At 42.0% G+C, this 16,834-nt stretch overlaps 1 protein-coding gene across 1 annotated transcript in view; it reads right to left on the bottom strand.

The window, feature by feature from the left end:
* pmm1 (phosphomannomutase 1) overlaps positions 1–4,137 on the bottom strand; it is a 42,041-nt gene extending 37,904 nt beyond the window's left edge. Inside the window, exon 1 of the mRNA XM_084329973.1 lies at positions 3,788–4,137. Coding sequence (XP_084186099.1) covers positions 3,788–3,871 — 84 coding nt within the window. The 5' untranslated portion in view covers positions 3,872–4,137. The remainder of the gene's footprint in view (positions 1–3,787) is intronic.
* Positions 4,138–16,834: the final 12,697 nt, after the last annotated feature.

Raw genomic sequence — 16,834 nt, 5'->3', positions numbered from 1 at the left:
CACCACCGTACATAATTAATTATCACAAGTGTATCATTGAAGTTAATGTCAATACAAACACTCTTATACTCTTGATGAAACTAAAATGTATCGGACTCAATTAAATATCAGTGAACTGGTTCAGATCCTACCTATCTAATAGAGAACAGGTGTGCAAAGTAGGAGATGCTCTATCAACAGTCAGGGAAGTTACTTGTGGAGTACCACAGGGTTCCATTTTGGGTCCTTTATTATTCTTAGTTTATATTAACGACATGCCAGCAGCAGTATGGATTGAAAATGGGGGACCCTGATGTAAACAAGACAAACGTCTTTCTCTGGTCTGCATCCCCTTAACAATTGTGTGTATTGAGCCGTACTGTATTGTACCCATTCTGCAATCTGTTAAATAAAGTTTTCATTCATTCATCCTGTAGGATCATTTATGCAGACGACTCCACCTTACTTGTATCAGGAAAAGACCCAAACAATACTGGGGTAACTCAGTATAGAACTGACCCTAGTTAAGGACTGGCTGATAACAAACTCTCATTGCATTTAGGAAAGACAGTCTATTTTATTTGGAACTAAAATGAAGCTCAGGAAAAGGAAAACGATCACAGTACAGTGTGAAGGGAACATCATACTCATAGAGTCCAAAACAAGTGTGAAATATCTAGGAATCACTCTTGACCAGTCTGTCTCCGGAGAAGAAATGGCAGTAACAGTCCTATCCAAAGTCTAAAAAAAAGTCAAATTTCTATATCGCTACACACGTGATCTAAACCTAAAAGTTAAAAAATTATTAGTTGCATCTCTAATCCAGTGTCATTTTGATTATGCTTGTTCTGCATGGTATAGTGGTTTTTCCCCAAAAGCAAAAAAATAAACCGCAGGTTGCACAGAACAATGTTAAACGCCCCTCTCAGGACACATATAGGACTGATAGAAAGAGAAGAAGTAGGACTATTACCAGTAGATAAAAGAGTAAAACAACTAAAGCTAAACCACATGTATAACATTGTTAACGACAGGGCCCCTGAATATATGAAAGGTCACATGGTTATGTAAGAGAGCTACACGATCATAACACCAAAGCTAGCATTATGTCTTGCAGTGTTCCTAAAGCTAGGAGTAAGATAGCAAGAAGCTCCTTTTTCTACACAGGTATTGTACATTGGAATGAACTACCTCTGCCTACTAAGCAAAGTCAAACTAAAAGCATTTTTAAAACAAAGGTAAAGGCTCAACTATGGGAAGAGCAAATGGCTCAGCAGCCATATGGCAGGAAATCAGATTCCAGGGCTAGAGTAGACAGAGGGTACTGACGCTCTAGTTCTTCCTAGTAGGCTATATGCTGTGTTTTTTTGTTTTTATGTCTTCCATTGAGGACCACCTTGGAAATAAGTGTTATTTTTATTTTTTGGATCTTTTTCCCCCTCCTTTTTCCTCCGTTTTTCTCCCATCCCAATGTTAGTCGTTATGCCAATTCCCAATCCCCTTCCTGGTCGCTGCACACCTACCCCCTACGGTCGGTCTGGGAGAGTGGAGGCTATCACGTGCTTCCTCCGACACACGTCTAGCCAATCAACCGCTTCTTTTTCACCTGGCAGCGCGGACTCTCACTGAGAGGGTGTAACGTGTGGAAGGATCACACTACCCCCCTTAGATCCTTTTCCTCGCTGAGCAGGCGCCCCGACCGAACTGTAGTCGCTGTTTACAACGACCAGGACCCACCCACCATCTTTCCCACCCCTAACACTGCCAATTGTGTTAGTATGAACGACCAGCCAAGCTGGTAGCAATGCCGAGAGCTGGGCTCGAACCCAGCATCTCCTGCACTAGTGGCGAGCGCCTTGCCCACTGCGCCACTTAGCCGCCCTTGGAAATAAGTGTTTTAATTCATGCTTTTAGGTATGATATCCTCAGGAATACAAATTGGTCATGATAATATTGTTTTTATGATGTGTTTGTACTCATTTCCAAATAAAAATCAAATCAAATGTTCATTTTTAACAACCAGTGGCCTTCTTAGTCCTATGAAAACTTTAATATAATAGCTCTAGTTTGAATCAGAGATTGATCAAATAATAATAAACTGGCCCACAGATGTGGAATTTGGATAAAATAAACAATTAGCCCACCAAGGTAGCTAGCAATATTTGTCCAGAATATTTGAATATTTGTTCAGTAAAAGTGCATCCAGGATCATCACATTGTGCATTTCTTAAGGGCAGCTTTGTGTAGGACAGGTGGCACATCCAGTGTTAGTAGTTGTAGACACTTGTTTACAGATAACCTAGTTGGGGCAGTAGAACCACATTCCATTGCCATTTCAACTTTGAAGTTCCTGTTCAATCAGGAGGACATTACCAAAAACAAAATGCAAACATTTTCACTAACCTGTACTGTGGTCAGAGGATGTGACAATAAAGTTATATTCAATTATATTAGAGATTAGATACTCATTAACAGTTCTTCACAATTATCTTTACAATTAAAAAATATAGAATGTATGCAGGCTGTGAAACGTTTACATTAAGTTCTATTTCTCTCTCTCCCAATAACCTAATAATGTTTCTGTCGTGTTGCAGAAGCAGTTGTGATGGTGCACCGAGAGACAACAGAGGACATGTCATGGCAGTGAGGAACGTTTAAAGGAGAACTCAGGCTGAGCTGAGACTACAAAACAGCACTTGGACATTTTAGAGTGGGGGAGAGGTGATGATGGCTTTCTTGCGGTTTGCGTTAGGTATGTGTGCATTTTGTTTAAATAGCTGGTAGGGCTGCTCAATTATGGCAAGAATCATAATCACGATTATTTTCATTTATATATTGAAATCACGATTATTAAACACAAATACTCATTGATTTGAGAACATCATCGACTGTGTAGTTATAACCATAGACAGTGTTGTATCGAGAGCTGTCCTCGACTAGTCATTATTGTACAACATTCTTCTAGTGACTATAGTCATTGTTATGGCCCAGTCTATGGGAATAAACAACACAACATAAAGGACCCCATATATCTAAATTGATTGAAGTATACATTCAGAAAGTCTACCTGTAGTACACACTCTGGTATTAATGTTAAATATACTTAATATTGTATTATTACAACTTAAGTATTGCACATTAGTATGCTTATTTAAAGTGCACTTAAATACTATTTGATTAATAATGCACTTTGAAATAGTACATTGAAACACAAATTCAATAAACTTTTTTGTACTAGTATAAAAAGTACCAATGTACTTAAAATGCACCATTGCTATTCAATTAGGGATTAGGCTATACTTTAAGTACATTAACTTAAAGTAGACTTAATTTGTACCCGAGTATGCAGCCTACACATAACAACTCAATAGGATGGCCTGCGGGTAATGGGAGGCTGGTTTAAGCGATATTACGCAAGTACTACACTATCGGAGCTCTGAGGGACACGGCGTTCTTCCAAATAACGTTTGTTGGGTGAAACAGTCAAACACGTGCTGGCATTTAATTTAAAAGGAAATGTACCATTAATCCAAGACAGTAGACAGGGCCACATTAGGGCACTGTGTGATTAATTGTGCGTGTGCAACAGGACGTTTAAATGGACCACAAATAGTAAATGTTACATAACAAGGCGGGCATTGCAGAGCTTGCAGCCAGCTGAGAGACAGGGCAACAAGTGTGACCGATCCATATGAAGATGGCATTGCAAAATGCAGATGATGACACTACGTGGACAGAGTTGGATCAAAGAAGTCAATGCATTTGAAGGTTAAGCGATACTATGCACATGTATTTGTCGATAGCTTACCTCTCTTGGAAGCGTGAGAGTGCCGTCCACATCAAAGAGACAGAGGATATTTCTGTCTGACGAGTAGCCCTTTGATTCATCCATGTCTATGATGTCTCCTTATAGCTTATTTCAATACTTGATAAATAATATTTCGATTAAAGGCGTTCCCCTCCCTTCATTCAAAAACAAATAAATAAATAAACCCTCACGAAGGAAAAAACGGTCAGTTGGGAAACTGTAGACTATAGGTCTTCAGATTAAAATACATATACAAAGGAAACTACAGAACGTCGTCTTTCCGGTCCAGTCCTACGGTTCTTCAAAACACCGGCTCTGTTCTGATTGAATCAGGTCCACAGCAGCATGGCATGGGCTCTGGTTTCTTTTGCAACACTGTCTGTAGGACAGTGCACATAGCCAATCGCACACGCACATGGCCCGTGTGACGCGTATAAGTGGGCGTGGGCAAGGCACATAAACACAGGAGCCAAAGCGCTGTGTAGCCGAGTAGCCTGCTCCCCATCAAACCGACCTTTTACCTACAGCGGGGCTGGTGCTCACTGCTCAGAGAGATGGACACAAACAATCCAGGCAATACGCGTACAGTACCATTGAATAAAGATACAACTGACGAATAAAGATACAACTGACGAGTAAAGAAGAGTAAACATACAACTGATGCAGGCATAGATAGGATATAGAATTAAAAAAAAAAATTATTGATGCAGTCAGAGCTTTTCCACGTATATTAAGATAGTAAATAAATAATACATGGTAGTGATTATATGTAGAAATATCAGCCAGCCAAAATAATTATTTGATTCTATTTTATTTACATGACTTCTAGCAATGTGAGCATAGTCTAGATTCTAGAAGCACTATGTTAATCTACTTTATACGGCTGGTATTATTCATCTATAGATCGAATGGTTATTCTAGTGTGAATTATTGCGTTTCATAATGTGTGACTATATTGTCTATATATTGACTATATATCTATATATCTGGAGTCAAAATAATTATTCCTGACATAAAGTGTACCTTATGGAGGTCACCCTACCTTATTTCTATTGTATGTCAATTTTTTTTTTTAAACAGATTTCTCAAAAGTTATTCCCTTCATCCAAGCATTTTTGTTGCATAGAGAGACCTGACCAAGACAGTGGCATTAAAAGATACATTTACAGATGCTACAACATACAACAAAATGCAGAACAAATACAGAAGAATATCACACAAAACAAAAAGTCAAGTGCTCAAAAAGGGTTAAAGGAAGTGATATATCCAGAAACACAGACAGCTCCCAATTGACTCTGTTTACAGGTATTTCCTTAATGTTTTAAATGAATAAAAAAAAGTAATCAGATTTTCCAGTCACAAGTTAGCTTTAGTGTATTCCAGGAAGAGGGAGCTGACAATAAGACCAGGTCAGACGAGTGTCAACTATATCTGCCAGTGTTGTTTGAGAGCGCACAGATAGGAGGGGAGCATTTTCTCTCTCTTGACTGACATACTGACTATATACAAGAAGGTCACCCTAAAAATTCTGACTAAAGAAAAGCCTCATCCTAGTAATGTATTGGTTCTTATACTCAGGGACCAACATTCAAGCAATTCAGTCTCAACCCAGACAGGTCTTTGGTTTCTTACCTGTTTTTTTTTCTATGTCTATTTTATTATTGTATTATTGCACAATCAATGCGGGCATGACCACCCGCATTTCACTGTATGCCCTGGTGTGTGACAAATAAACCTCTTGATTCTTGACTCATTAAAACATACTAAAACCATGTGTGTAGTGACCCAAACCGGGAAACACATTTGTGTGTATATGCAGGCCAGGATAATGCATTATTAGCAGGCTTTTTAGGTCTAAATGGGTTAAGACACACTGTAGGTCAGTGATGCCTTTTTTGACCCAAGAATTTTCTTGATCCTCCAATCACGACTGTTGCTCCCCTGTTTGTCTGAGGGAAGCAACAGTTGTGATTGGAGGATAAAGAAAAGAGGGCAGAGCTTGAGATAGGTCAATTGATAGTTTAAGACAGTGGTTCTCAGAGTGGTGTCCGGGAAACTCCAGGGGTCCCCAGCAAAATGGGGCAGTAGTTAAATTTCACTAATATTATCTGTTCACTAAAGTTAAATGTATGTAGAGAATGACTACTCATAGGTTTCACTGACTCTCCCCACCAGGACTAAATCACATCAATAGATGTCTTCTCAGATGGGTGTCCTTGGAACAAAAACCTTATCAAATGGAATCCGTGGCAGTTGTTACATATCAATTCTGGGGGTTGCTGACGTGAAAAGGTTTGAGAACCAATGGTTTAAGAGACACTGTCTTAATGTATAGGCAGTGGCACGTCAGGATCCTATAAGTAGGGCACTGTGTGATCTTATTAGGAGTGTCCTTTCAGTGTCTGCCTGGCCTACTGCTGCAGGAGACGTGTTCTAAAATCTCTCCGTTGGTATATCATGATGTAAGAGAGGCAGTGCTGGGCAAGCTACCAATAACTACACTAGAAGAAGTCGAACTACAGCAACTAAAGTTACTTGCAACTAAAGTTACTTGAAAAAAGTCGTTGAAACTACTTCAAGAAAATGTAATAATTTAACCTTTATTTAACCATAAATCTAAATTGAGATTAAGAATGTATTTTGCAAGAGAGACCTGACCAATACAGTGGCATTAAAACATACATTAACAGATGCTAAAACATAAAACAAAATTGAGAATAAATACAGAAGAATATCACACAAAACAAAAAGTCAAGTGTTAAAAAAGGGTTAAAGGAAGTGAGATATACAGAAACACAGACAGCTCCCAATTGACTCTGTTTACAGGTCTTTCCTTAATGTTTTAAATGAATAAAAAGTAATCAGATTTTCCAGCCGCAAATTAGCTTGTAGTGTATTTCAGGAAGAGGGAGCTGACTTAAGGCACAGACAATAAGAACAGGTCAGACAAGTGTCAACTATATCTGCCAGTGTTGTTTGAGAGCGCACAAGAATGGGCTTATAAATAAATGTGAGTCAATGGATATGCTTGCACATAGATAAAGAGGGCCAATTATACTTGGTGTACAAGGTACAGTGAGAGCTTTACAGCCAGTCACAAACCTCACCAGCCACCACCCGCATTTCACTGTATGCCCTGGTATGTGACAAATAAACCTGTTGATTCTTGATTCTTGATTTAGTGCACTATGATATAACATACGTAAACACTGGGCAGATGCATTGATATGAAGCAGATCACCATAATCTAGCTAAGGTAAAAAAATATAGAAGCAACCAATCTTTTCCTTGTTTCAATAGAAAAACAGGCCTAGTTACTAAAATAAAATCCTAGTTTTAGTTTTAGCTAGTTTCAACAGAGTTTCAACATAAGGTTGAAAAGAAAGCTGCATGTCTATCAATTAAAACACCCAAGTATTTATTCATTTGAACTTGTTTGCACAGTTATAATGCTTGGAGTGATGGTAACCAAGGTCTTCTTGGAATTTGAAAACAACATCAGCCTAGTTTTTCTGCATTCAAATCTAATTTAAGATTATATAATTAGATTAGAATATAAGGCAGATTGTAAATATGCACACGCTTGGCTGACAGTGGGTGCACAGCAGTAAATTAGTGTTGCATAGATTTGATTTGATTTTCGTGTCTTACATACAGGTGTATGCCCAGCCCATATGGGCTTACAAGACACATACACAATAAGTATATAATAGTATACTTGACAAATTATGACATATAGACTAAGATGGCCACACAAAAAAAAATACAATAAAACTTAATATAACACAAGCTGTAAGCAACAAAGAAACAAGAGGAATTCATATACAATTATAGGATATAGTGTGTTTTGTCTCAAGTGCCATGCTTTCTCCAAAAATCCTGCAAAACTGAAGATGTCCTCCACAAAAAAAGTGAATAGAAGTGGAAATTAGCATTTGGAACATTTTGACACAGGTTATTGATTTCATTGTATACTTGTATGCTGTGACAAATAAATCTCTTGACTTGACTATTGATGTAAACAGTAAATAATATTGGACCAAGTACTGAACCCTGGGGCACATTCTGTACTGTGGAGTAGGCACCATCGACCTGAACACACCGGATTCTCTACATATTAATACTACAACTCTGTACATACATCTGATTAGCACTATTACTCAGTAGTACTAATGTATATATTGTATACCTATAGTTTAATCATCTGTACATTGTATATTACTGTTACATTTGCACTTTGGTTGGATGCCTTCTTTTGCTTGGCATCTTGCCTTCTAAACTTATCTTCGTTGTCCTGTACTGTATAATACAATACATTTGAATCTAATCTAATCTAAATTATATTCACTGGGCTACCAGTTTAGTTCAGTTGTTGTTGGCCGGTCTCTGTGACAGTTACTGGCTTGTGAGCCGCCCTCTCTGCTCCACCGTCCCACCGAAAGGCCAAACACACACCGATTACAGTCACATTCACGACAGCTGGGTCCCAAGTAATAGCTGCCTATATGGAAATAGCCTGTGTGGTGGTCTGTCCCAAATAGTGTTGTCTAAACGCACGTTACCCAACAGATATCCTAGTTCAGTGCAGTGGTCGGCAATAGGCGGCCCGCAGGCCGAAATAGGTCCGCCAGCAATAATATCTGCCCGTCAGATTATTTTGAGAATATGATTTGTGATGTAGATTCGCTTTATTGTATCGGAATCTGGAGACTTAGGTAAAGTTAGAAAGATATTCACAGAGGCTGCTAGGTGGTGCAGTGGGCAAGGCGCTCACCACCAATGCAGGAGACGCTGGGTTCGAGCCCAGCTCTCCGCATTGCTATCAACTTGGCTGGTCGTTCATACTAATACAATTGGCAGTATTAGGGGGTGGGAAGCTGATGGGTGGGGATCGGACGTTGTGGACAGCGACTCCTACAGGTCGGTTGGTGCGCCTGCGCAGCAGAATCAGGAAGCGACGGGGGCGGCGTGCCCTCCAAACGCAGACCCCCGACGCTGAGAGATCGCGCTGTGCAGGTGAAAAGATGCGACTGCTGCTTCCTCGAGTGCCGCCGGGGACTCGTGATGTAAGGCTTAGTCCACATTGCAGCCGGCTTGTGGGAGGCATGGCCTAACAGCGTTCGAGACAGGGGAGGGTAGAATTGGACGATACGAAATTGGGATGGGAGAAAAATAGAAAATGGGAGAAAAAGTAGATTAAAAAAAAGGAAAGATATTCACAGATTCGAATTTCCGCGGTCAATAATTCTTAAGCGAAATGTTTTTAAAACACAAAGGACACGGTTTCCTATCGTAGTAAGGTAGACAATGAGCTACTAGGAACTAGGCAAAATCTGCATATGGCTCGCTGATAACAAACTATCATTACACATGGGCAAAACAGAGTCCATTCTCTTCGGTTCAAATAACAAACTCAGCAAGACCGACGGCTTCTCAGTTACAGTGGGTGACAATATTGTCACAAGGAAAGATGAAATTACCTTCCTGGGCTCCATCCTAGAGGCTAATCTTTCCTGTGACAAAATGGCATCCAATGTAATAAAAAAAGTCAACCAACGAACTCGATTCTTGTACCGGATCTCCTCTGGTAAACAAGAACACCCTGAAGACTCTGGCAGGAGCACTCATACAAGGGTACTACGACTATGCTTGCACCTCATGGTACCAAAGCACCTCAAAGGCGCTAAAAACTAAATTACAAACATCTCAAAACAAACTGGTCAGACTACTGCTTGACCTTACTCCTAGAACCCATCTCACCCCTGCCCACTTTGACAACCTAGGATGGCTTAGAGTAGACGACAGAGTACAGCAACTTGCAATGGGCCTGGTCTACAAGATACACTACACGACCAAGGTACCCATGTACATGTCAAAATACTTCCCAAAGGTCAGTGAATACCACGATCACAACACCAGAGGGAGCTCCACAAATCATGTTAAACCCAGATTCGGCTCAAACAAGGGACTAAACACGTTTCGCAATTATGACACATCAATGTGGAACGCCCTACCCAAAGCTGTAAAGGAATGTGAATCATACCCACTTTCAAAAACACTCTCAAAGAACACCTACGGGAGACTGCAATTCGAAACTGGCCCATGTAAATGTCCTAACCCAACCCCCTCCAATGTACAGTAAATTACCAAGTATGGTTGTCAATATTCCAATGTACAGTTTTGCTTGTACAGTTGTAGTGTGTCCCCCCCCCCACCGAACCACCTCCAATGTACAGCCCCCCCCACCTACCCTACCCAACCTCCCCCAATGTACAGTTTTTACGTCAAATGTATTTATACTCTTTTATGGACTCTTTTTGTATCACAAACTTGCAAATCTGGTATGTCATAAATGTATAGATGTAGCAGTACTGTATATCTGTATGTCATGTATGTCATATGTCCTGATGAATTGAAAATGGGGGACCCTGATGTAAACAAGACGAAAGTCTTTCTCTGGTCTGCATCCCCTTAACAATTGTGTGTATTGAGCTGTATGAATGAATGAATGAAAACTTTATTTAACAGATTGCAGAATGGGTACAATACAGTACGGCTCAATACATACAATTGTTAAGGGGATGCAGACCTGAGAAAGACGTTTGTCTTGTTTCCGTCAGGGTCCCCCATTTTCAATTCATATAGACATATATGACATACATGACATACAGATAGTCAGTACTGCTACATCTATACATTTATGACATACCAGATTTGCAAATACAGTACTGTTTGTGATACAGAAGGAGTCAAGAAAAGGGAGTATATACATTTGACGTAGAAACTGTACATTGGAGGTTGGGTGGGGGGGGTTGGGTACATTGGGATATTGACAACCATACTGGGTAATTTACATTGGAGGTGGTTGGGGGGGGGGGGGGGGGGCGGGGGGCATACTGTATAAACAAGTAACACTGTACATTGAGGGGGGGGGGGGAGGAGACACTGTACAAACAAACACAATTGTACATTGAACTATTGACAAAACCATACTAGGTAAATGACTGTACATTGGAGGGGGTTGGAATGATTGGGTTAGGATATTTACAGGGGCCAGTGTTGAATTGCAGTCTCCCGTAGGTGTCCCTTGAGAGAGGTTTTGAAAGTGGGTAGTGATCCACATTCCTTTACAGCTTTGGGTAGGGCGTTCCACATTGATGTGGCATAATTGCGAAACGTGTTTAGTCCCTTATTTGAGCCGAATCTGGGTTTGACATGATTTGTGGAGCTCCCTCTGGTGTTGTGATCGTGGTATTCACTGACCTTTGGGAAGTATTTTGACATGTACATGGGTACCTTGGTCGTGTAGTGTATCTTGTAGACCAGGCCCATTGCAAGTTGTTGTACTCTGTCGTCTACTCTAAGCCATCCTAGGTTGTCGAAGTGGGCAGGGGTGAGGTGGGTTCTAGGAGTAAGGTCAAGCAGTAGTCTGACCAGTTTGTTTTGAGATGTTTGTAATTTTGTTTTTAGCGCCTTTGAGGTGCTTTGGTACCATGAGGTGCAAGCATAGTCGTAGTACCCCTGAATGAGTGCTCCTGCCAGAGTCTTCAGGGTGTTCTTGTTTACCAGAGAGGAGATCCGGTACAAGAATCGAGTTCGTTGGTTGACTTTTTTTATTACATTGGATGCCATTTTGTCACAGGAGAGATTAGCCTCTAGGATGGACCCCAGGTAGGTAATTTCATCTTTCCTTGTGACAATATTGTCACCCACTGTAACTGAGAAGCCGTCGGTCTTGCTGAGTTTGTTATTTGAACCGAAGAGAATGGACTCTGTTTTGCCCATGTGTAATGATAGTTTGTTATCAGCGAGCCATATGCAGATTCTGCCTAGTTCCGAGCTGAGGGTTTTTTCAACCTGTAACTTGTTCCTGTCAGAGACCAGCAGGGCTGAGTCGTCCGCAAACAGGAACAAGTTGCAGTCACAAGCTGACGACATGTCATTTGCATAAATTAGGAACAGTAGCGGTCCTAGTATGCTTCCTTGTGGAACACCACAGCTCACTGTGAGGGGGGGGGATAGGGTACCGTTTACCTCCACCATCTGTTCCCTCCCCTCAAGGTAGGATTGCATCCAGCTCACTGATAGACTATCAAAACCAATTGCTTTTAGCTTGTCAATCAGAATGGAGTGATTGACCGTGTCAAAGGCCTTTTGTAGGTCCAGCATGACCATGCCGCAGTATTTGCCTGCGTCCACCTCTTGTTTGATGTGGTCATTCAAATAGAGAAGGCATGTGTCAGTGGAGTGGGATGTTCTGAAGCCAGATTGGAATTCGTAGATTAGATTTTTTTCCGCTAGGTACTTTTCGACCTGTTCGTAGACTATTTTTTCCATGACTTTCGAGATGGAGGTGAGAATAGAAACAGGGCGGTAGTTGCCTGGGTCTAATTTGCTGCCCTTTTTGTGCAGAGGGGTACTGTATTGTACCCATTCTGCAATCTGTTAATAAAGTTTTCAATCAATCAATCAATCTACACCTACAACCTTATTTTCACCTAAACGAGGCACGCGAGCCGGCCTCGGAGCTGTACATTTATGCAGGCGAATGTTGCTCTGCTGCAGGCAGTGAATGAAAAAAACTAGTGTAAAGTGAGGTTAGAGTGTAACGAGGCTCTTCTACCAAATGAGTCATGTCGGGGCGCCCTCTAGTGGACAGACTGCAGCACTGAGGACAGGCGGGCGGCCTAGTGCAAACCCTGGCTACAGGTAGGCCACTCAGGATGTTTTTTTGCTACTTTTTTAATTTTTTTTAATTATTATTTCCTGTTATCCCATACCTTGGGCCATCACGAGTTGATAATGACCATCCCCAACTCAGCCCCGTTTGGCCTCAGGGGCCAAAAAACCCTCTTTTTGGGAAAAGCTTCTGGCAAAATTATGTAATTGCAAATATGAGGCTACTGCAACTGCATAAATAGTCAGATAAGTCTGAAACTTTGCATGGTGTATCCTGACACATAGGGGAAAGTACCATAATAAAGGGCTTACTACCTTTATATTGTCAAATATCACCATCAGAATACCCCAAAAGACAAAAAAGAATTCTGTCCGCCTGACAAATTGTCATCAAAAGTGATAATTTTAAAGTATTTTATTATACATGTTGCTGCCTCACATGGATATGAAAAACTTCCCACATTTATAAGCTTCAATTTAAGTCCAAGATGACATTTCTATCTAGAAGATTACACCTGCTATGACCAAAGTTCTCCATTGTACCTCAAATAGAGAAAATAGAACATTCAAGCATTATTATTATTATTGCTTTTTTTTTTCTCCCTTATTTTTTTATATCAAAAAAATATATTAAACAAGAGTTGAGACTTAAGTAATGTAATGTTATACTATCTGAAGTTAATAACCCAGCATTTAATTGATATAATCAAGTTTCCACGTGGCAATCCTTTAAAACTAAGACATTCACAGCTCCGGGGTTGTCACCAGCTTGGCTGGCCGTCTGCACTAATACAATTGGCTGTATTAGAGGGTGGGAGAAGCTGGCGGGGTGGGTCCGGGTCGTTGTAAACAGCGACTCCTACAGTTCGGTCGGGGCGCCTGCTAAGCGCGGATAGGACTTGAGGGGGATAGTGTGATCCTCCCACACGCTACGCCCTCTCGATGAGAATCCGCGCTGCCAGGTGAAAAGAAGCGGTGATTGGCTGGACGTGTGTCGGAGGAAGCACGTGGTAGCCTCCACTCTCCCAGATGATCTGACTGTTAAATAGACTGTGGGGGGTAAGTGCGCAGCGACCAGGAAGGGACTGGGACATACGACTAACATTGGGATGGGAGAAAATCAGAGGAAAATGGAGGGGGAAAAAGATAAAAAAAAAAAAAAAAAAAACTAAGACATTCAAATACTTATTTATATGTTTAAGAGAAAAATATGATGGGCTTTTAGAGTTATAATTGTGTGTGTGGTCCCCCCACCCCATTTTAGGGGACCTGCAAAGAATGACTACACACAAACACACAAAAAAGTTGGTCCCGGTCTATGACTGCCCACTGTTCATAAAATTAAGGTCAATGTAGCAGCCTGAATATTCTACAAAGTATTCAGTAGTGCTAACTAACTGTTCTGTTTCGTATGGTTCTCGCTCAGCGTCACTACTGCACTATACTTCACTCGTGCACGCGCACTGAATAAAAAATTCCACAATGTACCTTTACATCCCAACATTCGTCTGGCCACACCCCCATCCGCTTACCTACATAAGCAGGGGTGTGGTCACCTACTCACCTCCTTCTTCGCTTTCACCACAAGGAAGTGCCTTCGGTAGATCCCCACTTGACGAGGTTGTTAGTAGAAGAAAGTTGGAAAACAAGAGATACGTTGACATCATATCTTTATTTTCTCGCTCACTATTTTCGAGAAAATACGGCGATATTGTCTTCGTTACTGGAGTGTCTGGAAGATGATGGTCATTCTACACCTCCACCGGTTTTTTCATATTAGGAGCTCACGCCGCTGACATGCTTCCCAACTACAATCCTCCTTGCTGCGGCTGGATGGGGTAAGACCCTCCAGCAACACAGCTGGACTGTAGGACGCACCGACTGTGGATTCCAGGTTGGGTCTGTTAGTGCTATGGGGGCTAGCTGACAATGTTTACGAAAACCGGCCCCAGATTAGGGTCCTCTGTTCAGCCTCTTAGGCGACGGCGGAGGATCTTGGTTTGAAGCCCATTATAGTCAACTAGTGATCCCAGGATTCTCTGGACGAGTGGATGCTTCTCTGTCACCGTGTAGGCCCCATCTTTCATATACAAATGAGAGTATACCCTAACGAGGAAATGTGGGCATGGATGTTCGTTATCAGAAGATCCATGTTCAAGTCGGCTGCAACCCAGATGGGACTTGTGCTGGCTCCGCCGGATGTCTGGTAAAATCACCGTTGTAAACTGTGTTGACATCTCTTTTTCTCTTCTCTCTTAAAGGTGAGGAGGGTTTCAGACGGCGGCCTGTCGGAAGTGTGGCTTGTTATATCGTTTGTGTACGAGTTCAGGTGATAGCTGCTTAGCTTGCGTGCTAGTTGTGGCCTACCTGTTAGCCGCGCAGCTGTTAGCTGCGGCGTTAGCTCGCTGTGTTTACCAGGCTGGTATACGTTAGCTTGTGGCTATCAGCCGATCGGCTGTTAGCTTAATGCTACACTGTTGAACGTTCTGAGACTATAACATGCTTTAAACACTCTGACTACGACGTCATCTTTGACAGAGGATGTTAGTCGAACCTACCGGGAGCCCGGCCGGCGAGGACTGCGTCAACAAGGAGAACCGTAGCGGCGGGGTGGGGCAGCGACGCTGCCCGTGTCGTCAACACAGGAAGCTGTGTTTACTATCGGTGCCCTGTTAGAGACTGCAGTTTGCGTGGTCTGCGCTCACGGTAAGGAAGGTCCTGACCAGACCTTAAAACGCGTCTTCTTCCTTCCCTTCTAATGTTTTGTAATAACGATGTTTTCCAAAACGGGTGTTGCTGCAATACATTTAGGATACGACGCGAGTTGTGTGTGAATTGTCTTGTCACTGGTATTAGCTTCTCCATGCAAATCGGGTTGTTTGTTACAGATGTAAAAATGATCTGGTTTGTTGTGTTGAGAAACATCATGTGTCTTCATGTACCGTGTACTCACAACTAAGGGGGTTAAATTAACCTATAAAGCTATGCTCAGTGACATATGAGTGAAGAATGAATTCTTTTCTCAGCCTGTAATGACAATGAACAGTGTGTTCACATATTAACGGGTTTACCTGTTCAACTGGCCGTATTAAGGGTAAGGTAGGAGGAGTGATCCCCCCGGTTCCCTGGGGACTTCCCCACCCTCCTCTCAGACATGTTGTTACAATATATTGTGTCACTGTATGGTGGGATACGATGTAACCCTTAGCTTGGTTGCTGGGGTTGTACTAAAACTGCTTGAGAAACTATATTTTCCTAAAGAAAAGATTGTTTGGTCACTTTTCGTGTGTGCTTAGCAAGGCCTGTGGCCGATACTAAACGAGAATTGTGTATTCTCTCATTATGAAAAACGGCGTTCCTCTGTAGAGTGTATTGCCATTTTTTGTGGTGATAAAGGGTTGTGTGTGTCGTGTGATCTACAACTGGGTTAGGTTGGCCACAGAAGCACATGTGTAAGTCTGGTACCGGGGCTCTTAAGGGGGCCCTCTCTATTCTGTGTTTTTTCCTTAGTAAAAATCAGATAGCAGGTTAGCACATGAGCTGTGTGAAGCTGTTAGACACTTGTAGCTGACTGTGACTGTGTCATGCTCTTTTTTGTCATTACATCGTATCATGGGTGTGGGGTCGTAAAGGGGTGAACTGGTAATCCTTTCCTCCCCTTTTGACGGGCAGGGGTTACAACCTCCTGTCCTTCAAGGTTCCTGTCACGTTGCTGTTCGGCACGTTACAGGGTAAGAGGGGGGTGGGGGGGGAGTTTCCTGGTCCCACGCCCTGGAATATTGGGCGTGTGCACCGCAGAAATTCCCCCGCCATAGAGTACGTCACTGTGCGCGTCTCTGTTGGTAAGACTTCCGTGAGGGAGCCTCCTCAGAGTGCAGAGCCTCCTCAGAGTGCAGAGCCTCCTCCTCAGATTGTCAAGGTGAGTAGAACTTCAAAAAGGAGTCCTGCTCTATTGTGTGTGTATTCGATTCAATTCGATTATTGAGTGTGTATTGGTTCAGTGCCTCCTCCTCGGAGAGCCCTAAACCAAAATTTTACATGGCTCAATGTTGCAATATATTCTTTTCAATCTATACAGCTCGCGTGGGAAGTCTCTCTGGGGATTTCCATCTCCTCCCTATGGGAGGGTGGTGGGATGTAAAAATGTAAACTATTTTTACCCTCAGCGGCGTCACGAGGGATTCATGTCGGTCTGTGTTCTTTCTTTTTTGAATAAAAAGAGGAAGGTACATGAAGCACGACGGCTCCGTGTCGTTCTCCCAGGCGACTTGGAGGAACAATGTTTGGTGTCTTGCTAGACTATCCATTGATGTGTTTGGGTCTTGACGCATACATAGTGCTGGCTCTGGTGTGTTTCTGTGACAGAAT

Source organism: Notolepis coatsorum (genome assembly GCF_963971535.1).
Source record: "Notolepis coatsorum genome assembly, chromosome: 14".
In the NCBI taxonomy this organism is placed as follows: Eukaryota; Metazoa; Chordata; class Actinopteri; order Aulopiformes; family Paralepididae; genus Notolepis; species Notolepis coatsorum.
The sequence above is the reverse complement of the archived record's forward strand: the minus strand, read 5'-3'. Positions and strand labels throughout refer to the sequence as shown.